The 17,423-nt window shown below is 61.3% G+C and overlaps 1 protein-coding gene across 1 annotated transcript; it reads left to right on the top strand.

Moving 5' to 3' along the window:
• The first annotated feature begins 9,853 nt into the window (after window positions 1-9,853).
• On the top strand, window positions 9,854-15,572 carry ARSI (arylsulfatase family member I). The gene is made up of 2 exons (XM_084535630.1): window positions 9,854-10,785; window positions 11,840-15,572. The coding sequence occupies exons 1-2, from the start codon at window positions 10,466-10,468 to the stop codon at window positions 13,239-13,241; spliced, it is 1,722 nt and encodes a 573-aa protein (XP_084391756.1). The 5' UTR covers window positions 9,854-10,465; the 3' UTR covers window positions 13,242-15,572.
• The last annotated feature ends 1,851 nt before the right edge of the window (window positions 15,573-17,423 follow it).

Raw genomic sequence — 17,423 nt, 5'->3', positions numbered from 1 at the left:
GGCCGTGCCCATTCTCTTGGGCTCCTCATGGTGCTTCAGTCCCATGGGGACCTCTGGGGCAAGCAGTGGTCCCTGCTGCCCGTGCCTGTCCCCTCTTCCCCATGGCATGATGTGCACAGGGAGCGTGTGGCTTCCTGCACCCTGATCTGCCCCGAGAGCTCCCAGAGCATCGCCCGCCTGCCCCAAAAGCTTGAAGCACTGTCCCAGACAAGACTAACACACTCTGGGGCTCCTCCAAGGCCAAATCTCCTCCTCCACGGTCCCAGGAGGCCAGGCAGCGGCTGTGGGCTTGGCGGCATCTCCGGCGAGGAGCCGCGGCCAGCTCCCCGAAACCTCATCGCGTGGAAGGAAAGCCAGCAGGGGGGTGACCCGTGCCAGGCTCGGATCGGGGAGGTGAACTTGGAGATCCCCTCGCTCCCATGCTTGATTGATAGAAGGACGAGGGAAAGAAAAATAATAAAAGAAGCCTGCTCTGAAAAGGGAGTTGGGCACCACCTGGGCTCAGGTGCCTTTGCTCAGGTGGAGCAGGGGCTGACAGCTCCCCGAGGCTGTGCGTGGGACAGGCAGCTCCTCCGTGCAGCCTGCGCTCCGAGGAGGTTTTTCTGTTTTCTCTTTAAATACTAGAGCTAATTAGTCGCTGCTCATGAGTAATCGTTTGGACTAAACCGCCTGGTTTCGTTTAAAGTGGTCAGTACGAATGGCCTCGTGATTCGGTAGGAAAAAAAAAAACGAAGAAAGGCTCCTTCTCCTCCAGCTTCCTGGGGTGGTGGTGGGGAAGTGGGCACCTTTCCTTGCCCGTGCCCAGGATCTGCCATGAAGACTTCCCCGGGGAGGAGGAGGGAGAAAACATCGCCTCCGTCTGCGGGCAGGGCTGGGAGGATGAAAGAGGGGCTGCTTACAGCGTGCGGCTTGCCAACAGCCCCGAAGCAGCACGCAGAGCCGCCGGCTGCCACTTCCCCAACCAGCACCTTGAAAGCCCACGGCCCATGTTAACGACACCAAGCCGCACCGCGCCGAGTTTTATAGCCCTGGGTGAGAACCAGGACGGTAAATCTGCCCCCGGCGTCGCTCGCTCAGCCGCCCTCCATCCCACGGAAACCTCTGGCAAATCTGGTGTTGACTTTGGCCGCGCCTGGTGTTAATGGCAGGGGGATTTTCGAGGCCCTGGCCGCGGCGGTGCTGCTTTGGACGAGCCCGTGGTGGGGGGACCGGGCTCTGCGGGCTGTGCTCGGCGTGTTTTGATGGTGAGGAGGCATTTCCCAGCAGGAATGTGGGAGCTGCAAGGGGGAGCAAGTTGGGGCTGGTGGGGCGAGGAGCCCTGGTCCTGGGTGGGGGGAGGCTGGAGGCACCCCCAGAGCTCCCAGCACCGCCGCAGACCCCGCAGGGTCCATCCCCTGCCCCTGCCCGTGCTGTGCTGACCTGTGCTGATGCTTGATGCTCGCCGTGCTTTCCGTGCTGGGCTCCTGTCACCTAGCAACTCTGCATCTTCTCGCACGGCGGCGTGAAATAAACGGTGCTGAGCAGGACCGCGGGCCCTGCCGGGCCGTGCACCCGCTGCCCGCCACCAGGAGCGGCTCCAAAACCCCTGCTCGCGCTTACCCCTTCCCCAAACCCCTGGAATTTGGGATCTGTGCCAGTCCTGCGATACCAGGGACATCAGGAGGTGCTTTCTGCCCGTGCCACGCTCACTTCTTTGGGGTGGGATCCCTGTCCCACCTCAGCTGGGATCCCGGGGCCGAGCTCCGTCCCCTGCTTTCGCTTCGTGCCGTGTTTCTGGAGCCGAGCACGGGCAATACCTTTCCATTTATAGTTCCAGCGAGGCACGGTTGGATTCCGTTCCCGTCATTTTTTATCTCGACTAAAATGTCGGTTTGGAAGGCCTATTATTAGCAGTTTTGTAGAGCTTCTGGATTACTGCGGGTAATCATGAATCACCCTCTGCAGCAGTGATATAGGGACTCTCAGCCTCCCGACAGCCGCCCTGCACGTTACGCCCCTGGCTGGGAGCAGAAAACCCCCGATGCCAACGGCTGGGCTCGAAATATGGCACTCCAGATCCTGCTGTGTGCTTCGGTGCCAGCCTCGAGCCCGTGGCTCTCCGGAGTGTCCCACACATCCACCCCGAGGCCTCGGAGAGGGAGAAATCCCGTGCTGCGCCCTGCTTGGCTTCCAGCCCCCTCCCCAAAACGGGGTTTGGTGTTGTGCAGGCTGGGCAGCAGGGGCGCCTGACCCTAACCACGGGCAGGTTTAGAGGGTCTGGGGAACCTGCACGCACTTCTAGGGGATTTGTTTCTAGTAAAGATCTCCAGGAAAACATACCCAAGGGCTAATAATCCTTAATAATAGGGATTTTCTACCTCCAGCAGTGCAGAAGATGATGCACCCCCTCCCCTCTGATCCCCTTAAAGGGTTTGGTGGGCTTCCCTGCGGACCCAAAGGCCTGGGGAAGGCATGGCTGGAGCCCTCCTGCCCTGCACCATGGGGACCAGCTCCTCGTCTGGGTCGTGTGTGTCATTTGGGTAGACTTGAACAAATAAAGCTTGCCCCGACCCGCTGCTCTGCGAAGAGCTGCCCCGCAGCCTGTCCTTCCGTGGACACATCTCACCCCGCAGAGCTCAGCTGCAAGCGAAACGTGCTGCAAAAATCCCTCCTGGAGCTTCCCATTTCTGTGAACTGCAGCGCGTTCCCTGGTAAACTCAGCTGATGGGAACTTGCTTTTCTTATTATTGTTTTGGTCCCGTTCCCGTTCAGGAGGGAAGAATCCAACCTCCCAAATTTCCTCCAGGCCGCCTTCGCTGATGGAGCTCACTGCGCAGCTAGGAAAGGCAGCTCTGGCAGCCCTTGGACACGAATTTTGGGGCAACCTCCTCGCCCCTGGCTGAGGTCCAGCACCTAGATGAGTCTCGGGGTCTCATCAGCACCCCCTGCTCCGGCTCATGCTGGGGAAGCAGCAGCAGTGGCTGCGTTACGGGGCGAGGGAAACCCAGGTGCTGGAAGCCCCAGCTTTGGGATCCTGCCTTCCACCCCGCTAAAAGGGCTGTGGGCACCCGGGGCCCTGGGAGAAACTTCAAAGCAGCCAGCACAGCACCTCCTGGTAACGGGGAAGGCTGATGAATAATAGAGTGGACCCACCCACTCCCGCTCTAATCTGTCATGTTCTGTGGAAATTAAGCCTTTCGCTTACAAGAAGGCAATTTGTGCTCTTGGCATCCTCAGCGAGAGAGCGAGCTCTCATCCCTTCCGCGGGGTTACGGATGCCCTTTGTGTGCAGTTAACGCGCCGCCTAATTGGGCTCTTTGCCTGCTCCACAACGCTGCCCCCGAGCACCCTGCGGGGCCGGGGCGGGCAGGGGACCCCCGCTGCCTCTTGCTGCCACCGCAGCGTGTTTGGGGCCAGCTTTGTGCTCCGGGACATCGCTCCCCAGCTGTCCCTTGTCCAGCAGGGACACAACCCTTGGGGAACAAACCCCAAACAGGCGGCGCTCGCCCTAATGGGTTACAGGTGCAATTAGGACCGGAGGCAGGTGTGTTTTCCTTGCTCTGAACGGGACAGGGGGATAAACAAGCAGGGCAACGGGGACTGGAGTGCCCTGCTGCGAGCTCTCCAGGTGATAAAGGGCTCCTTGTCTGCGGCAGGCACCCGAGCTGGGGGGTGTTGAGGGTTTCTCTCCCCTCCTTCGCTGCGCCCTGGCGGGGAGCGGAGCCTGGAGGCGTCCTGCTGTCGGCCCTCGCATCTCCTGCCAGCCCAAACCCACCGCAGCCTTTGAAGAGCCTGAACTTGAAAGGGGAGCTGGAAGGGAAGGGAAAGGATGGATCCGGGGGCTGCCCAGCCCTCGGGAGCTGGGGAGGGGAACGGGGGGCACCGGGGACGGAGGTGCCCCTGGCCGTGCCCAGGCGGTGCCGGGAAGAATCGCTCCTTCTTAGCGAGCCAGGGGTGGCTGGAGCATGCTTTGAGGAGTGAGTGAGGAGCTTCTGTGTATCCCACGGCGAGCCGTGTCAGGAATGGAGCTGGGGGAGTCCAAAAGCAATAGGCAGGGCAAGCCAACGTCGGGGTCAGGCAGCGGCGCTGCCAGAACCCAGCTATGCTAAATGCTTAAAGCCTTCCTTCCGCCGCCTCGGGACCTTCTCTGCTTCAAAGGGGGCCCTTGGAGGCAAAGGGAGCTGCTGTAGGTGAAGCTTCTCCCTTCTGGGGGGGTGGCAGAGTGAACACAGCATCCACCCAAGGAGCTTGAGCTGATGGGATGAGGCACAAACCCACCTGCCCACAGGGACCTCTAGTTTTCCATCCCAAACTGCCCCACGCAGGGATGTTTCCCATCAGCTGGGACCCCCCCAGCAAGCCCCGGAGCTGGGAGGTGGCAGCGGGGGGCACCTTGCTCACGGGAGGGGCTGGATTTGGGGTCTGGAAACCGAGGGCTGGGGGCAGAACGAGGAGGGAGAGCACCCAGGCGGGGCGCAAAGCAAGCCATAAGGCATGGGAAGGAAGCAGCGGTGCCAAACCCGCGGGCTCCTCTCCAGCTCGTCAGCTCCTCAACGCGAGCACGGCAGTCGGGAGGGGAGGGGAAGGCGGCGAGCTGCTCACCCAGCGCTGGGGTGAGCCGAGGGGACGGGCGTTGGAGCAAGGAGCGGGGCTGGGGGCTACCGGAGGAAGGGGAAAGAAAGGAAACGCGAGCAGGAATGTGCGCAGCTCATTTCATGAGAGAATTTGCAGAATCGTTGAAATGTGCCATCGGGGACCAAAAATGGAAGAAAAATTCCTTAGCCCGAGACAAGCTGACTCGTACTGAGAGCTTTTATTTCTCGTTTCAGGAGCAAGGGGAGCAGCAGTGTTTTTTGGGCAGGAACAAGCCCTGGCCAAGCCCAACACGTGTGCGTTAGGAAAGGCTTCAGGATGGTGCTGGGGCTTCTGGGTACCTCTCGGTGATGGTGATTTTCAGCTTCTCCAGTGGCACGGAGGCAGGCAGGGCACTGGAAAAGGCTGTGTGGCTCCAAAACAAGATCCCAAGTGCCGCTGAGCCCTGCCACGGCTGATGCTGTCCCTCTGTGCCTGATGGCCTGCGGGCTGTGGCTGCTCCATCCCCATGGCGTTAGCGATGCTGCAGGACCCAGTGCAGATTTGCTCTTTCCTCCTCCCCTGGCTCCATCTTCCAGGAAGCAAATTATGGGGTGTGTTAAAAACTAGAGGGATAAAGCATGCTGGCACATCCCACCCCAAAAACATGCTCCAGGGGCCGGCGGGGAGGAGGCAGAAGTGCTGCGTACCCGCTGTGCGCCAGGCAGGGGAAGGTCCCCTGGGTGATCAGACACAGGAGGAGCAAAGAGGCAGGGAAAAGACAAGGACAGGAGCGTGATCCATCCCCTGGCCAGCAGCAGGACCCTCGGGGTCTCTCCGAGGCTCCCCAGGTCGATGGTTTGTCCCCAGCCCTGTCCCGTGCCGGCTCCCCGCAGGGCAGCAGCTATTGGAAACCTCTCACCCCTCTCTCAGAGGGCTTTTTATTGACACCCCTCTCCCAACAGCCGACCAATTCTGAGACTTTCTCTTAGCAAAGCAGCTCACGGGAGACCTCTGGCTCCCAGCCCCTTGGCCTCCCACCCTCCCCGCTCCCACCGAGCCCCCAAATCGCCCGGCCGTGCCGCCCTCTGATCCTTTTTCCCCCCCCTCTAGACAAAATAACAAGCTCTCTCCTTTCTCGGGACCGCTCGCTTCTTTTCCAGACTTGCCTCGGCTCTTTCATCACGCCAATAAAAAAGCAAATGCATCACACGTTGGCCGGGGAGAGCGGAAACCCTTAAACATCTAAGAGGCGGCAGCGCCGGGCTGTGTTTGCCGAGGCCAGGCACGGCCCCCGATGCCCCGTTAGGTCGAACGCCTGGCTCTGAAGGAGGAGAGAGGGGACTTATTAAAAACCCTTTCCTATTTCTCGCTCCCAGGGCCCGTTTCGGGGGGCCAGAGGCCGAGGCGTGAGCCGGGAGCGGGGCTGCCGAGGGGGAAGGGCAGCGAGCCCGCGGCGTGCAAACAGATTGTGCAATATTTGCCTCGCACAGAGCTCCCATTGTACGGCCTGGGAGTTCTGCTTTCAATAATTCCCCTGCTCATAATGCCCCATTGACTGGCGAGAGAAAGGCGGTATTGAGGGCTGGAGGGGCTCCGGCCCCGGGAAGGGTTAAAAAATAAAGAAAAGATGGAGGGATAAAAAAAAAAAAAAAAAAAAAAAAAAAAGAGAGAGAGATTTGAGGCTTGGTTTGAAGCTTTGCTGTGTGGCCCTCATGGCAAATCGTGGCCGTGGAGAAGTGTGTGCAGCCTGTTTGCATAACCCGGCGTGCAGCAAGCGCCCTGGGAGCCAAAGCACAAGTGCGGCCAGAGCCGGGGCGCGGCGGGGAGAAGCAGCAGGAAGGGCCGGGATTATTTTAATTCTTGCCCCAGGCCGCACAAAATTAATAATGGAAAAAAAAAAAAAAAAAAAAAAAAAAAAAAGAGCTGATGTTCAAATATTTGGTTAGAGGAACAGCTGTGCAAATGCAGGCTGCTGTGCCAGCTGTGGGGACACGGAGAAAAAAAGGCTGGGATGTTGCGCCAGGCTCAGCGCCTCGGCTCCTGGCCGAGGAGAGCACCCGGCACCCTTCCACCGGGTTAAAAAGCACCAAAAATGAGCCATGAGTCCATAGGGATGTGGGAATATTTGGCTGGGACGTGGGATGCTGCCTGTCCCCGTGAGCAGGCGGAGGATGCTCTGCCCGTGGGGTCGCTGCCAGCCCCGTGGGAGCACCCGGCACGGCCCCGTGGGGCTCCCCATGGCCTGGGCACCGCGGGTGGGAGCTGGCTGTGGGTGCAGCGGGGGGAGCAGGGGTGGTTGTGCCCGGGGAAGAGGCAGGACAGGGGCAGGCAGCGGCTGTGGGATGGGACACGTAACGCCAGGCCGCTCAGCAGATGCAGCCAGGCCAGCTGCCAGGGGAAGGCTCCCCGTTGTGCAACGCCGCAGCTCTCCGAGGGAGCTCCTGGCTCTTGAGACATCTCCCAGCGAGGCCGGACAAGTGGCTGCCCCGAATTCAGGGCGGTCTGGGGGGGTGGCTACAGGCCCTGAGAGCTTTTTCCATGCGTAGACCTTGTGATGCATTAATCACCCACGGAGCAGCCTCGCAGCTGGCTAAAACTCCCTGACCCCGAGCCTCCAGAGCTGGCATTCCTCCCCCTGCCTCCGTCACGCTTCTTCCTCTCCCTCCTCCTCCTCCTCCTCGCTCCCGGCTGCTCCCATCCCATCCCTCCGCTTCGAATGATCCCAGCAGGGCTGCTCTGAGGGTCTGCGGGCACCTTTCCTGCTGTTTCTCCTGGGATCTGGAGAGCTCCCCCGTGCCACTTTTCACCCTGTCGCCGTGTCCTGGAGGGGACCCCAGGCTGTGCGCCCCTGGGATGCTTCTGCCCGCTGCCACCCGAGCCCTCAAAGCAGGGTTCCTGCCAATGGGTTCGGTGTTTGTGCTCTGCCAGCAGGGCCTTGGGCTCTTGGAAAACCTCCCCGAGCTGACCTAACCTGCTGGCTTCCCCCCTAGACCCTGGGCCAGCTGCGCAGGAGGTCCCCTCTCCGTGCCACCACGTGCCCGTGTCCGTGTCCTTCCCAGCCTTTGACCCTCTGAGCCTCCAGCAGCTTAAACTCCCGGTGATTTTCCCAGCCCACGCTTCCTCTGCTGAAGGCATGGGCAGGATGTGACCCACCACGGGGCTGCAGCAGCCGTGATGCCGTCCATCCCTGCCTCTCCCCTCCTGCACGTCCCTCCCAGCTCTCCAAAGTGTCCCCAAACGCTGTCACACCTGGGCTCGCTCCCCCAGCCCCAGCTCTGCCCCAAACCCTTCCCTTCAGCCCCGACACCTCCAGCAATTCCCCCTCTGATCCGTAATTCAGCAGGTCCTGCAAATCCTTCCCCCCGTGCTTCGGAGGGGTGAGCGACGGCAGCTTTCGGTAACACCCTGCCATTAATTCCCAGCTCTGCTATAAACAAAGAGCGTAACCCAGCCGTGTTGGCTAAGTGGAAGCAGGCGGGCTGTGGCAGGGAAGGCACTGGGTTTGAATGTTTCCGAGAGGAACTCATCCAAACCAACCATTATTGAGGGTTTGGAAGGAGCTGGGATCGCAGTCCCTGCCTCTAACCCTGCCCGTGACCCGAGGTTTTTGCGGGGAGCCACGGGAATAGGGCTGCACGTCGGGGTGCTCCCCGTGTCCCGCAGCCCCCCGTGGCTCAGGGGGGCACGGAGAGGTGGGTGCAGGGCCCCCAGCCCCGGCTGCTGGGGTCCGTGGGGAAAAGGAGAGGAGCAAACGGGACCCTGGCACCCAGGGCCACCTCCTTTGTGAACCCAGCCCTCTTCCCCTGCAGTCAGACCCAGGTTTTTCTGCAAGGAGGGAGTTTTTCCACGCTGAAGGAGAGTGGGGAAGGGAGAGGAGGAGCGGGCGGAAGGAAAGAGTGATTAACCCCCGGGGATTAATCAAACCTCGCCGAAGGGTTTGACCCAGCCCTGCAGCACCGCTCCGAGCGAGCGGGGATTTTTGCCAGTAGGGAAAGGGAAGTCTTGTGCACAGCTGTCCCTGTCCCCGTCCCCATCCCTGTCCCCTCTGCCTGTTGTCTGATTCCAGCAGGGAGAAGCCCACCCTCCTTTCCTTCGGGTCCCCCCAGCCCACGGGAGCGGGGAGCCCCTGCAGCACCTCCCCATCCCTCTCCCTGCTGGTGCTTGGGGTCCCCGAGGGGCAGGCTGGTGTGGGATGGGGGGAGATTTGGGGCACGGGGAGGCGCTGGGGGCATCAGGGGAAGGACAGCGGCTGGGGCAGAGTGGGGGAGAGCCCAGAGAGGGGACGTGGTGGGGGGCACAGAGGAGGAGAGCCCAAGGAAGGGGTACCCGGGGACATGGGGGGACCCACCAGAGAGCCCAGGGGAGGGGACGTGGAGGGGCCTGGCAGAGGGAAGCCAGGGGGAGGGGGCAGCGGTGGGGGGCCCGCAGAGGGGAGCGGAGGGAAGGGGGCCGGGGGGGCCCGCAGAGGGGAGCCATCTGGCTCTGCTGTGCAGCACAGCCATCCCAAAGCCCCCGCCGAGCCCCCGCCGCTGCAGCCCTGCGGTCCTAAAGCCAGGCAGTGCCTTGGGGGGGGGGGGTGTGCTGGGGTGTCCCACGTGCGGGGACCCTCGGGTCCCCATCTGGCCACGTGCACGTGCCCAAATGTCCCCCCGCATCTCCCAGGGCTCACCTCCCGGCTCCACGAGGGGTAGGGGAACACGTGTGGGTCCGTGCTACCAGAATCCCCCCTCCCCGTGCCAAGCCAGGCAGGGCCCCTATTTCACACCAACCCCTTCCCTGGGCTAGCAGTGGCCACGGCGACTCCAAGCGGCCCCTCTCTGCCTCAGTTTCCCCACCCACAAAGTGCACCCACCTCCCCCCTGTAGCGCTCAGTACACCCTGGGGTGGCTTTCTTCCACCCCAGAGCTGTTCCCATAAAGTTTTTACATCTCCCTTTTGCCCTGGTGGTGGTCCTGGCCCCATGGGCGGCCGTCCCCATGGGGCTGGATGGATGCCGAGGGTCTGGGGGGCTGCGGGTGCGGGGTCCATGAGCTGCACGTCCCGGGGCTGAGCCGCAGCGAGGCGCGCAGCCACGCTTAGGACCCTGCAGGCTCGGGTCTTCCCAGCTTTTTTTCCTGGAGTTGCTGAGCGAGCGGGGAGGGGCCGAGCCTGCGGCTCCCCATAAACCTGGCCGCTTCGCCCAGGGCCCGGCAGATGTGGGGACTCTCCTCGTCCCCCCACGGCGCGGCCACAGGCTGCGTCCCGCTGCCCTCGGAGCTGGGCGCCTCGCCCGCCCTCCCCGCCGCGCTGAGCCCGAGTTTCCAGAGCTCTTCGCACAGTTGGGAAAGACTTCGGGGCTGGCCGAAAGGAGCCGGGTGAGCGGAGAGGAAAAGAGGGAGGGAGAAGAAAGGAGAAAAAAAAAAAAAAAAATAAGGGGAAAAAAATCATGGTGGTGAGGGCTTGCCAAGAAACGCTTCGGGAGAGGACGGTGAGAAAAGGAGACGGCGGCTCTTCCCCGAGGGGTGAGGACGGGAGCCCAGCACCTCTGGGCTTGAACTTTAGCACCCTCTTCTGCGAAAGCGCACGGAGCAGGATCGCCTCGTCCTGAGCCAGCCGGGAGAAGCCAGCCGCTCTCTCTCCAGCGAGGCTTTTTCTGTGCTGCTTGCAAAAGAAAACACCAGGAAGAGAGCGCAGGGAAGGCAGCCGGCGCTCGCGGCGCTCGGGACGCTTCGTGAGCAGCCGTGGGGCTGTTGGGAATCGCCGAGCGGGCTTTGGACTGAACGCACCCCGGCACGGCGGATTTATCCCTTTGTGTGTCTGCCTCCATGGCAGCTCCCCCCGCAGGGGGCAGCCCCTAGGTGGGGGGCTCTGCGGGCACCCCGCGTGGCCCTGGGGCGATGCCGGCACAGTAGCGCCCGTAGGCAGGCTCAGGATGGCTGTGTACGCCCTGACGGGCTTCTCGCTGGTCAGCCTGCTGAGTTTTGGCTACTTGTCCTGGGACTGGATGAAGCCCGGCTTGGTGGCCGATGTGCCCACGGGCCCCCTGGAGAAATCGCTGCCCCCCGCCTTCGCCCGGCCGCCCCACATCATCTTCATCCTGACCGACGACCAGGGCTACCACGACGTCGGGTACCACGGCTCCGACATCCAGACGCCCACCCTGGACAGGCTGGCGGCCGAGGGCGTGAAGCTGGAGAATTATTACATCCAGCCCATCTGCACGCCCTCCAGGAGCCAGCTGATAACCGGACGGTAAGCCCCTGAGCCCCCCCTGCCCCGCGGGTCCCCTTCTGTCCCTGAGCCCTGTGAGGTTTGAGCCTGGCTCGCCACGAGGCAGATGCCCCAGAGTATGGGGTTGTGCTGGAGGTCCGCTAGGGAAGGGGTCTTGCTGGCTCTGGGGGTGAAAAGTTGATTTTTTTTTTTTTGCCTGGTTTAATAACAGCACGTGGCGGGTCACCGAGGCCACAGTGCAGATGGGGTTGGGGAACCGAAGTCATGTTGGGAGGAGGCGATCTGTGGCCATGAGGGTGCAGGGAGGTGTCCCCAAGGCGGTCCCACGTGGGTGACACTGGGGTGCTCGGTCTCTGGGGTGGTTTGCACTCACGTTGGCCCATGGGGATTCATAGGATCATAAAATCATTAGGGTTGGAAAGCCCTCCAGTATCATCTGGTCCAACCGTCCCCCTACCCTTAGCATCCCCCAATAACCATGTCCCCAAGCACCATGTCCAGCCTTCCCCTGAGCACCCCCAGGGATGGTGACCCCACCACGTCCCTGGGCAGCCCATCCCAATCCCTCACCACTTGTTGCTGGGCTGTGGGGTGGAAGGATTTCCCTCCCCTGAAGATGCTGCCTCTCCCTCAGGCCCTACTTTTCCTGCGGCTCATCCAATGCCCCATGGACCAGGTCGGGGGAGGGAGGACGGGGATCTGCACGCAGCTGGGGCACTGCAAACCCTTTGGGATTGCTGAGCAGCTCCTGCTCGTCCTGGCAAAGAGCCCAACAACTCCGCCAGGCCGGCAGCAACAGGGTGACTGCTGGTGGCATCCTGGTTTTGAAAGATCGGGAGCCCAGGGTACTTTTGCAATGTCTCCTGAGCGCGTGCACACACACACACTCCCTCTTTTTTTGCACTTGCTTTTGGTGCTTTTGTGTGGGAAAGGGGTTCCCTGCTCTGGCACGGAGCTCATCCCATGCGGTTGGGGTCCCAAAAGCCACACGTTTTTGGGGTCTCCATAAGACAAAGTGCCATCACCCAGCCCCGCTCCCCACCGCCACCGATCCCTCTTGGCTCTCCCCCGGCAGGTACCAGATCCACACGGGGCTGCAGCACTCCATCATCCGCCCCCGGCAGCCCAACTGCCTGCCCCTCGACCAGGTCACCCTGCCCCAGAAGCTGCAGGAGGCCGGCTACTCCACGCACATGGTGGGCAAGTGGCACCTGGGCTTCTACAAGAAGGAGTGCCTGCCCACCCGCCGGGGCTTCGACACCTTCCTGGGCTCGCTGACGGGCAACGTGGACTACTACACCTACGACAACTGCGACGGGCCGGGCGTCTGCGGCTACGACCTGCACGAGGGGGAGGACGTGGCGTGGGACCAGAGCGGGAAGTACTCCACCTTCCTCTACGCCCAGCGTGTCAGCAAGATCCTGGCCTCCCACAGCCCCAGGGAGCCCATCTTCATCTACGTGGCCTTCCAGGCCGTGCACACCCCGCTGCAGTCGCCCAAGGAGTACATCTACCGCTACCGCTCCATGGGCAACGTGGCGCGCCGCAAGTACGCCGCCATGGTCACCTGCATGGACGAGGCGGTGAAGAACATCACCTGGGCCCTCAAGAAGTACGGCTACTACGACAACAGCGTCATCGTCTTCTCCACGGATAACGGCGGGCAGACCTTCTCCGGGGGCAGCAACTGGCCGCTGCGGGGACGGAAAGGGACGTACTGGGAAGGGGGCGTCCGCGGCATCGGTTTTGTGCACAGCCCTCTGATCAAGCGCAAGCGCCGGACCAGCTGGGCGCTGGTGCACATCACGGACTGGTACCCGACCCTGGTGAGCCTGGCCAGGGGCAACCTGAGCAACGTCCCCGGCCTGGACGGCTACAACGTCTGGCCGGCCATCAGCGAGGGGAAGGAGTCGCCGCGCACCGAAATCCTGCACAACATCGACCCCCTCTACAACCACGCCAAGTACGGCTCCTTGGAGGACGGCTTCGGCATCTGGAACACGGCCGTGCAGGCCTCCATCCGCGTCGGGGAGTGGAAGCTCCTCACCGGCGACCCGGGCTACAGCGACTGGATCCCCCCGCAGACGCTGACCAACTTCCCGGGCAGCTGGTGGAACCTGGAGCGCCTCACCGACGGCCCCAGGAAATCCGTCTGGCTCTTCAACATCACCGCTGACCCCTACGAGCGCTACGACCTCTCGGAGCAGCGCCCGGACGTGGTCAGGGCCCTCCTGCTGCGCCTGGCCTACTACAACCGCACGGCCATCCCGGTGCGGTACCCCGCCGAGAACCCCCGCGCCCACCCGGACTTCAACGGCGGCGCCTGGGGGCCGTGGGCCGGCGAGGACGATGTGGAGGAGTGGGAAGGAGGCCGGGAGCCCCCGAAGAGCCGGGGCAAGAAGAAGAAGTGCAAGATCTGCAAGCTGCGCTCCTTCTTCCGCAAGCTCAACACCAGGCTCATGTCCAACCGCATCTGACCGGGGGCTCCCCAGCGTCGATGCAGCCCGGTCAGGGGGGTGCTGGCAGTGCTGTGGGGTGGGATGGAGGGAGAGGGACGTCCCGGGGGGTGCTCAGTGCCCTCCTGCTCTCCTTAGCCCCTTTGCTTCGGGGCACGCCGCCCCCAAAACGTTGCCCTCCATCCGGACCAGCAGCTGCAGGAGGGGCGGGTGGGTTGGTGGGCGAAGATGGGTGATGAGGCTCAAGGCTGAGCTGTGCACAGCCCCTTTCGAATTGGGACAAATTTTTTGGGGGACCAAATTGGAAGCTCTAAGTGTTGGCCGTGGCAGCAGCACGAGGTGGAGGTGCCGCCGGCCTCGGCTGCTCTGGCTGCACGTTTCCCTCCGCGTTGTGCTGTAGATACGTGTTGCTGCCTTCCCACGTGCTGCCAAGCAGCTGTCTGCTTTGCTGTTGAGTTTCCAGGGCTTTCCCTAGCCCACAACTCCCAAATTTCCCCGTTTTACTTCCCAGCAGAAGGACGGACTCCTGACCACGGATGTCAGACCTGGAGCCACCAGGGCTGGACCCAGCCTTGCTGCCACGGGGACCCCGCGTGGGGCCACAGCTCCTCCGCGCTGGTTTGGGGTGGCCAGGAGCAGCCCCGGGGCTGTGGCCCACAGGGACGTGGCTGGAAGTGGTCCCCTGATGTGCACACAGAGGACAAATGGCTCTGCACGGCCCCACACGTTTGGGGCAGGTTTGTCCCAAGCTCCGGCAGCCTTCACATGGCTCAGGTTCACCCCATCTCTGACCAGACCCCGCAGCCGCATGGCAGTGGGCACCCCTAAATTCCTCCCCGTGCATCCTCCACCCACGACCAGCTGACTCCATGACCCCAGGACAGAAAGATCTCAGGAAGGTCTGTGCAGAGACGATTTGCCCTGCTCCACGACCACAAGACATGCAACCACGGGGACACGGGGAAGGAGCATCCCCCTGCACCCCTCCTCTCTTGCTGCCTTTGCTGCAGCCACCCTGGGGACCCCAGAGCTGTCACCACATCCCCTCGCCGTGGCCAGACCCTGCACCCCCAGAGCAATGCCTGCACGGGGGGACCCCCATCTGCCCACCGAGGGGCTCCAGGCGATGCCTTGGTGTGGGGCCAGGCAGCGCGGGCAGCGAGCAAAGCGCCGTGCCCCCGCGCCTTCCGCAGGGTGCGAGCGCGCGTACGTGCGCTCAGATGGGAGCTGGCTTGGATGAAAGAGGGTAAATAGCTTTAAAAGCATTTTGGATGCATGGTGCATTTCCATTTACACAATGTGTTTTACATTTCTCCCCACAGGTTTCTCTTGGTGCAGCGTGTGTAGGCGAAGGCCCTGCTGTGAATTTTGAAAATAGTTATTTTTATCTCTGGAAAATGAGGCCCGTTAGGACTTGTCAGCTCTTGGATGAGCAGTGTGGGCTTTTTTTTTTTTTTTTTTTTTTTTTTTCCCCCTCTCTCTCCCTTGCAAAATAACATTCATTTAAAATCTGTCATTGAAAGATGTGACAATTGGCAGCATGCACGCTGAATACCTTTCAGTGCGCTTTCAAGCCCTGCGTGTGAGAGAGGGACGGGGACGGGAAGAGAATGCAATGACACGTTTGTGTTTTTTTCTTTTTTTTTTTTTTTACTCTTAGCTGGATTATTTGGGGGAATTGGGATTTTCTATAGAAACAAAGAAAAAAAAAAAAAAAAAAGCTGACAGCAAGGCATAATACAGGAGGCCCTCTCCTTGCAGGGATGGGAAGGAGTTTGCAAAGCCGGAGCCTGGCTGTCGGTGCGCCCGTCCCAGCCGCTCCTCGCATCCCCGTCACCGTGTTGCTGGCTCCGTGGGCACGTCCCCTGCAATGAGACCAGAGTTCAGCTTCACAGGGGGCTCAGCTCCCCAACGAGCCCCACGATGCCCCATTTCCATCCCCAGCTCACTTACCAAGGCGCTCTGCTGGGACATCACCAACCCCGTGCCCATCGGCAGCGCGGCTACAGCACCGGCTGCCATTTGGCAAAGCCTCCTGGCGAGAAGTTGCCAAATATAAACCGGAGCCTTGCAGGAGGAGGGTGCTCAGTGCTCAGCACGCAGGGGCTGAGGTCCCCCCGGGGTCCTGGCACGGGGCTGTGGGGCCAGGAGGAGCAGGCAGAGGGAGCGGGGCTGGCCCTGGGGCGGCGGCGAGGTGCGAGGAACGGTTTTCATTTCCATATTTATGTAAACGCGTCCAAGTTTAGTCCTCCTTTTATTTTTTTATTTTTTTTTCTTCAAAAATGGAAATTTCCATGAAAACGTGTTTGATTTGTTCTCCCTTCAGTTTTACTAATATCTCCATGAAAACTGTTCGCCTGGTCTTGTCTCGTTTCCAGTTTCTGATCTCCTGGGCCGGTGCCGATTTCGCGCCGTCAGTCTAGCCAGAGTTTTAGGTCTGGGTTCTCTCTTTTTTTTTTTTAAGTTGAAATCTGAATTTTATCAAAAAGAAGCATTTGAAGGAAAGTGCTAATCCCTGAAAAGAGGAGAAGTAGGCAGAAAAACCTCTGGGTGTTGGGAGAGAGTTGTCCCTCTCTCAGCGCGCCCAGGAGAGCGCTTGTTGTTCCCCATATCTCCAGCCCCGCCAGCACCAGCACCCTTCCAGAGCTTTGCTGCTGTGCAGAATTTGCCCCTGGGAGCTCGAGTTAGAGTAATGGGGCTGGAGAACAGCAAGTGAGCAGCTGGAGAGCTTCATTTCAACGTCCTCTCATCCCCATCCCAGTATGGCTCACGGATGGCTCCAGTGGCACCCAGTGCCGGGCAGCTCCAAGCTAAAGGCACAAAGAGAAATGTGTCAAAATCGGGGATGGATGGGATGGGATGGGATAGATGGGATGGGGTGGTTGGGATGGGATGGGATGGATGGGATGGGATGGGATGGGATGGGATGGGATGGGATGGGATGGGATGGGATGGGATGGGATGGGATGGGATGGGATGGATGGGATGGGGTGGGGTGGAGTGGGATAGATGAGATGGGGTGGAGTTGGAGATGAAATGGGGAGGGCATGGGATGGATGAGGCAGGATGGGTGCACCTGGGAGCCTCTCCAGCCCCGCAGACCCCTTCAATCTCAGCGAGCCAGCACCCTGGGAGCTGCGAGCTAGGGAGGGGGTGCTCTGGGCAAAGGGCTGCACCTCACGCCAGACCCTGGTGTCAGGGAAAAGGTGGCCCTGGGGACCCTCGTCCCACCAAAAGCAGTTTCTGTGTTGCCACTGGTGTGAGTGCTGGGGCCCGCAGGGACAGGGCACGTTTGCAAACACAACCTTAAGTGTAAATCAGCTCTCTTTACCGCGGTATTTATAATCCCTTCCTAAAAATAACCGAGACTTTCAGCTTCCCAGAGGACAGCAACTGAGCATCCCCCAGACCCCAGCTTGCGTGTGAAACCGTCCCAGTAATTTTGGGATCTCTGCAGCTTGCAATCCACTTGCTGTGCCTGTGAGAGGCTGCTGGGGGCTGTTAGGGGTGCAGGGGGGGCTGCTGCAGGTCCTTATGAACCCCGTGGGGCTGCTGCTGATCCTACACATGTGGGGTTTGCAAGAATCCCAAACCAGACCCTGCTCTCTTGGGCAGGCGGCCGCACTGGGGAGCCCGGAGGCAGGATGCAGACACTGGGTGCCTGCAGGCAGAGCTGGGGGAGAGCAGGAGGCATTTCGGGAGAGGCAGCCCGGCGATGGAGAGGAGCCTCTGGGGATGAAGGTCTCCATCAGGCGGCCAGAGCCCAGCACGGCAGCAGAAGAGCAGCCCGGTGGCGGCGTGTTGAGGTCCGCCAAGGAGCGGGTTTTGGGGACAGCCCGGCTCCAGATGGCTGGGAGAGGAGATGTCGGCCAAGGAGAGGTGTCTGAGGAGGGTCCTGAGGGGCAGGGATGGGTTTTTCCCCTTCCCCTGGGCCCAGGGACCCCCCGTGCTGGCTCCCAGCCCGGAGCAGGAGCGTCCCACCCGGAGCCTCGGTGCTGCGCCCGGGGATGGGGCTCGGCGCACGGCGGGGCCCGGCTGGGAGAATTTCAGTCACAACGCTCAACGTGCTCGGCACTGAAACACCCAGCTCCTCCTCTCCTCAAAGAGGGAAAAACGCTGATAAAAAAAGAGAAAAAAAAAAAAAAAAAAAAAAAAAGCAAACAGAGAGGAGGCCAGCAAGGGAAGAAACCCTTCCTGGAGAGC

The sequence above is a fragment of the Aythya ferina genome (genome assembly GCF_964211825.1).
Source record: "Aythya ferina genome assembly, chromosome: 14".
Lineage (NCBI taxonomy): Eukaryota > Metazoa > Chordata > Aves > Anseriformes > Anatidae > Aythya > Aythya ferina.
The sequence above is the reverse complement of the archived record's forward strand: the minus strand, read 5'-3'. Positions and strand labels throughout refer to the sequence as shown.

Coding starts and splice junctions, on each gene's coding strand:
- ARSI (XM_084535630.1), top strand. CDS start 10,466: ATGGCTGTGTACGCCCTGACGGGCTTCTCGCTGGTCAGCCTGCTGAGT. Junction 10,786..11,839: donor AGCCAGCTGATAACCGGACG/GTAAGCCCCTGA, acceptor CTCCCCCGGCAG/GTACCAGATCCACACGGGGC.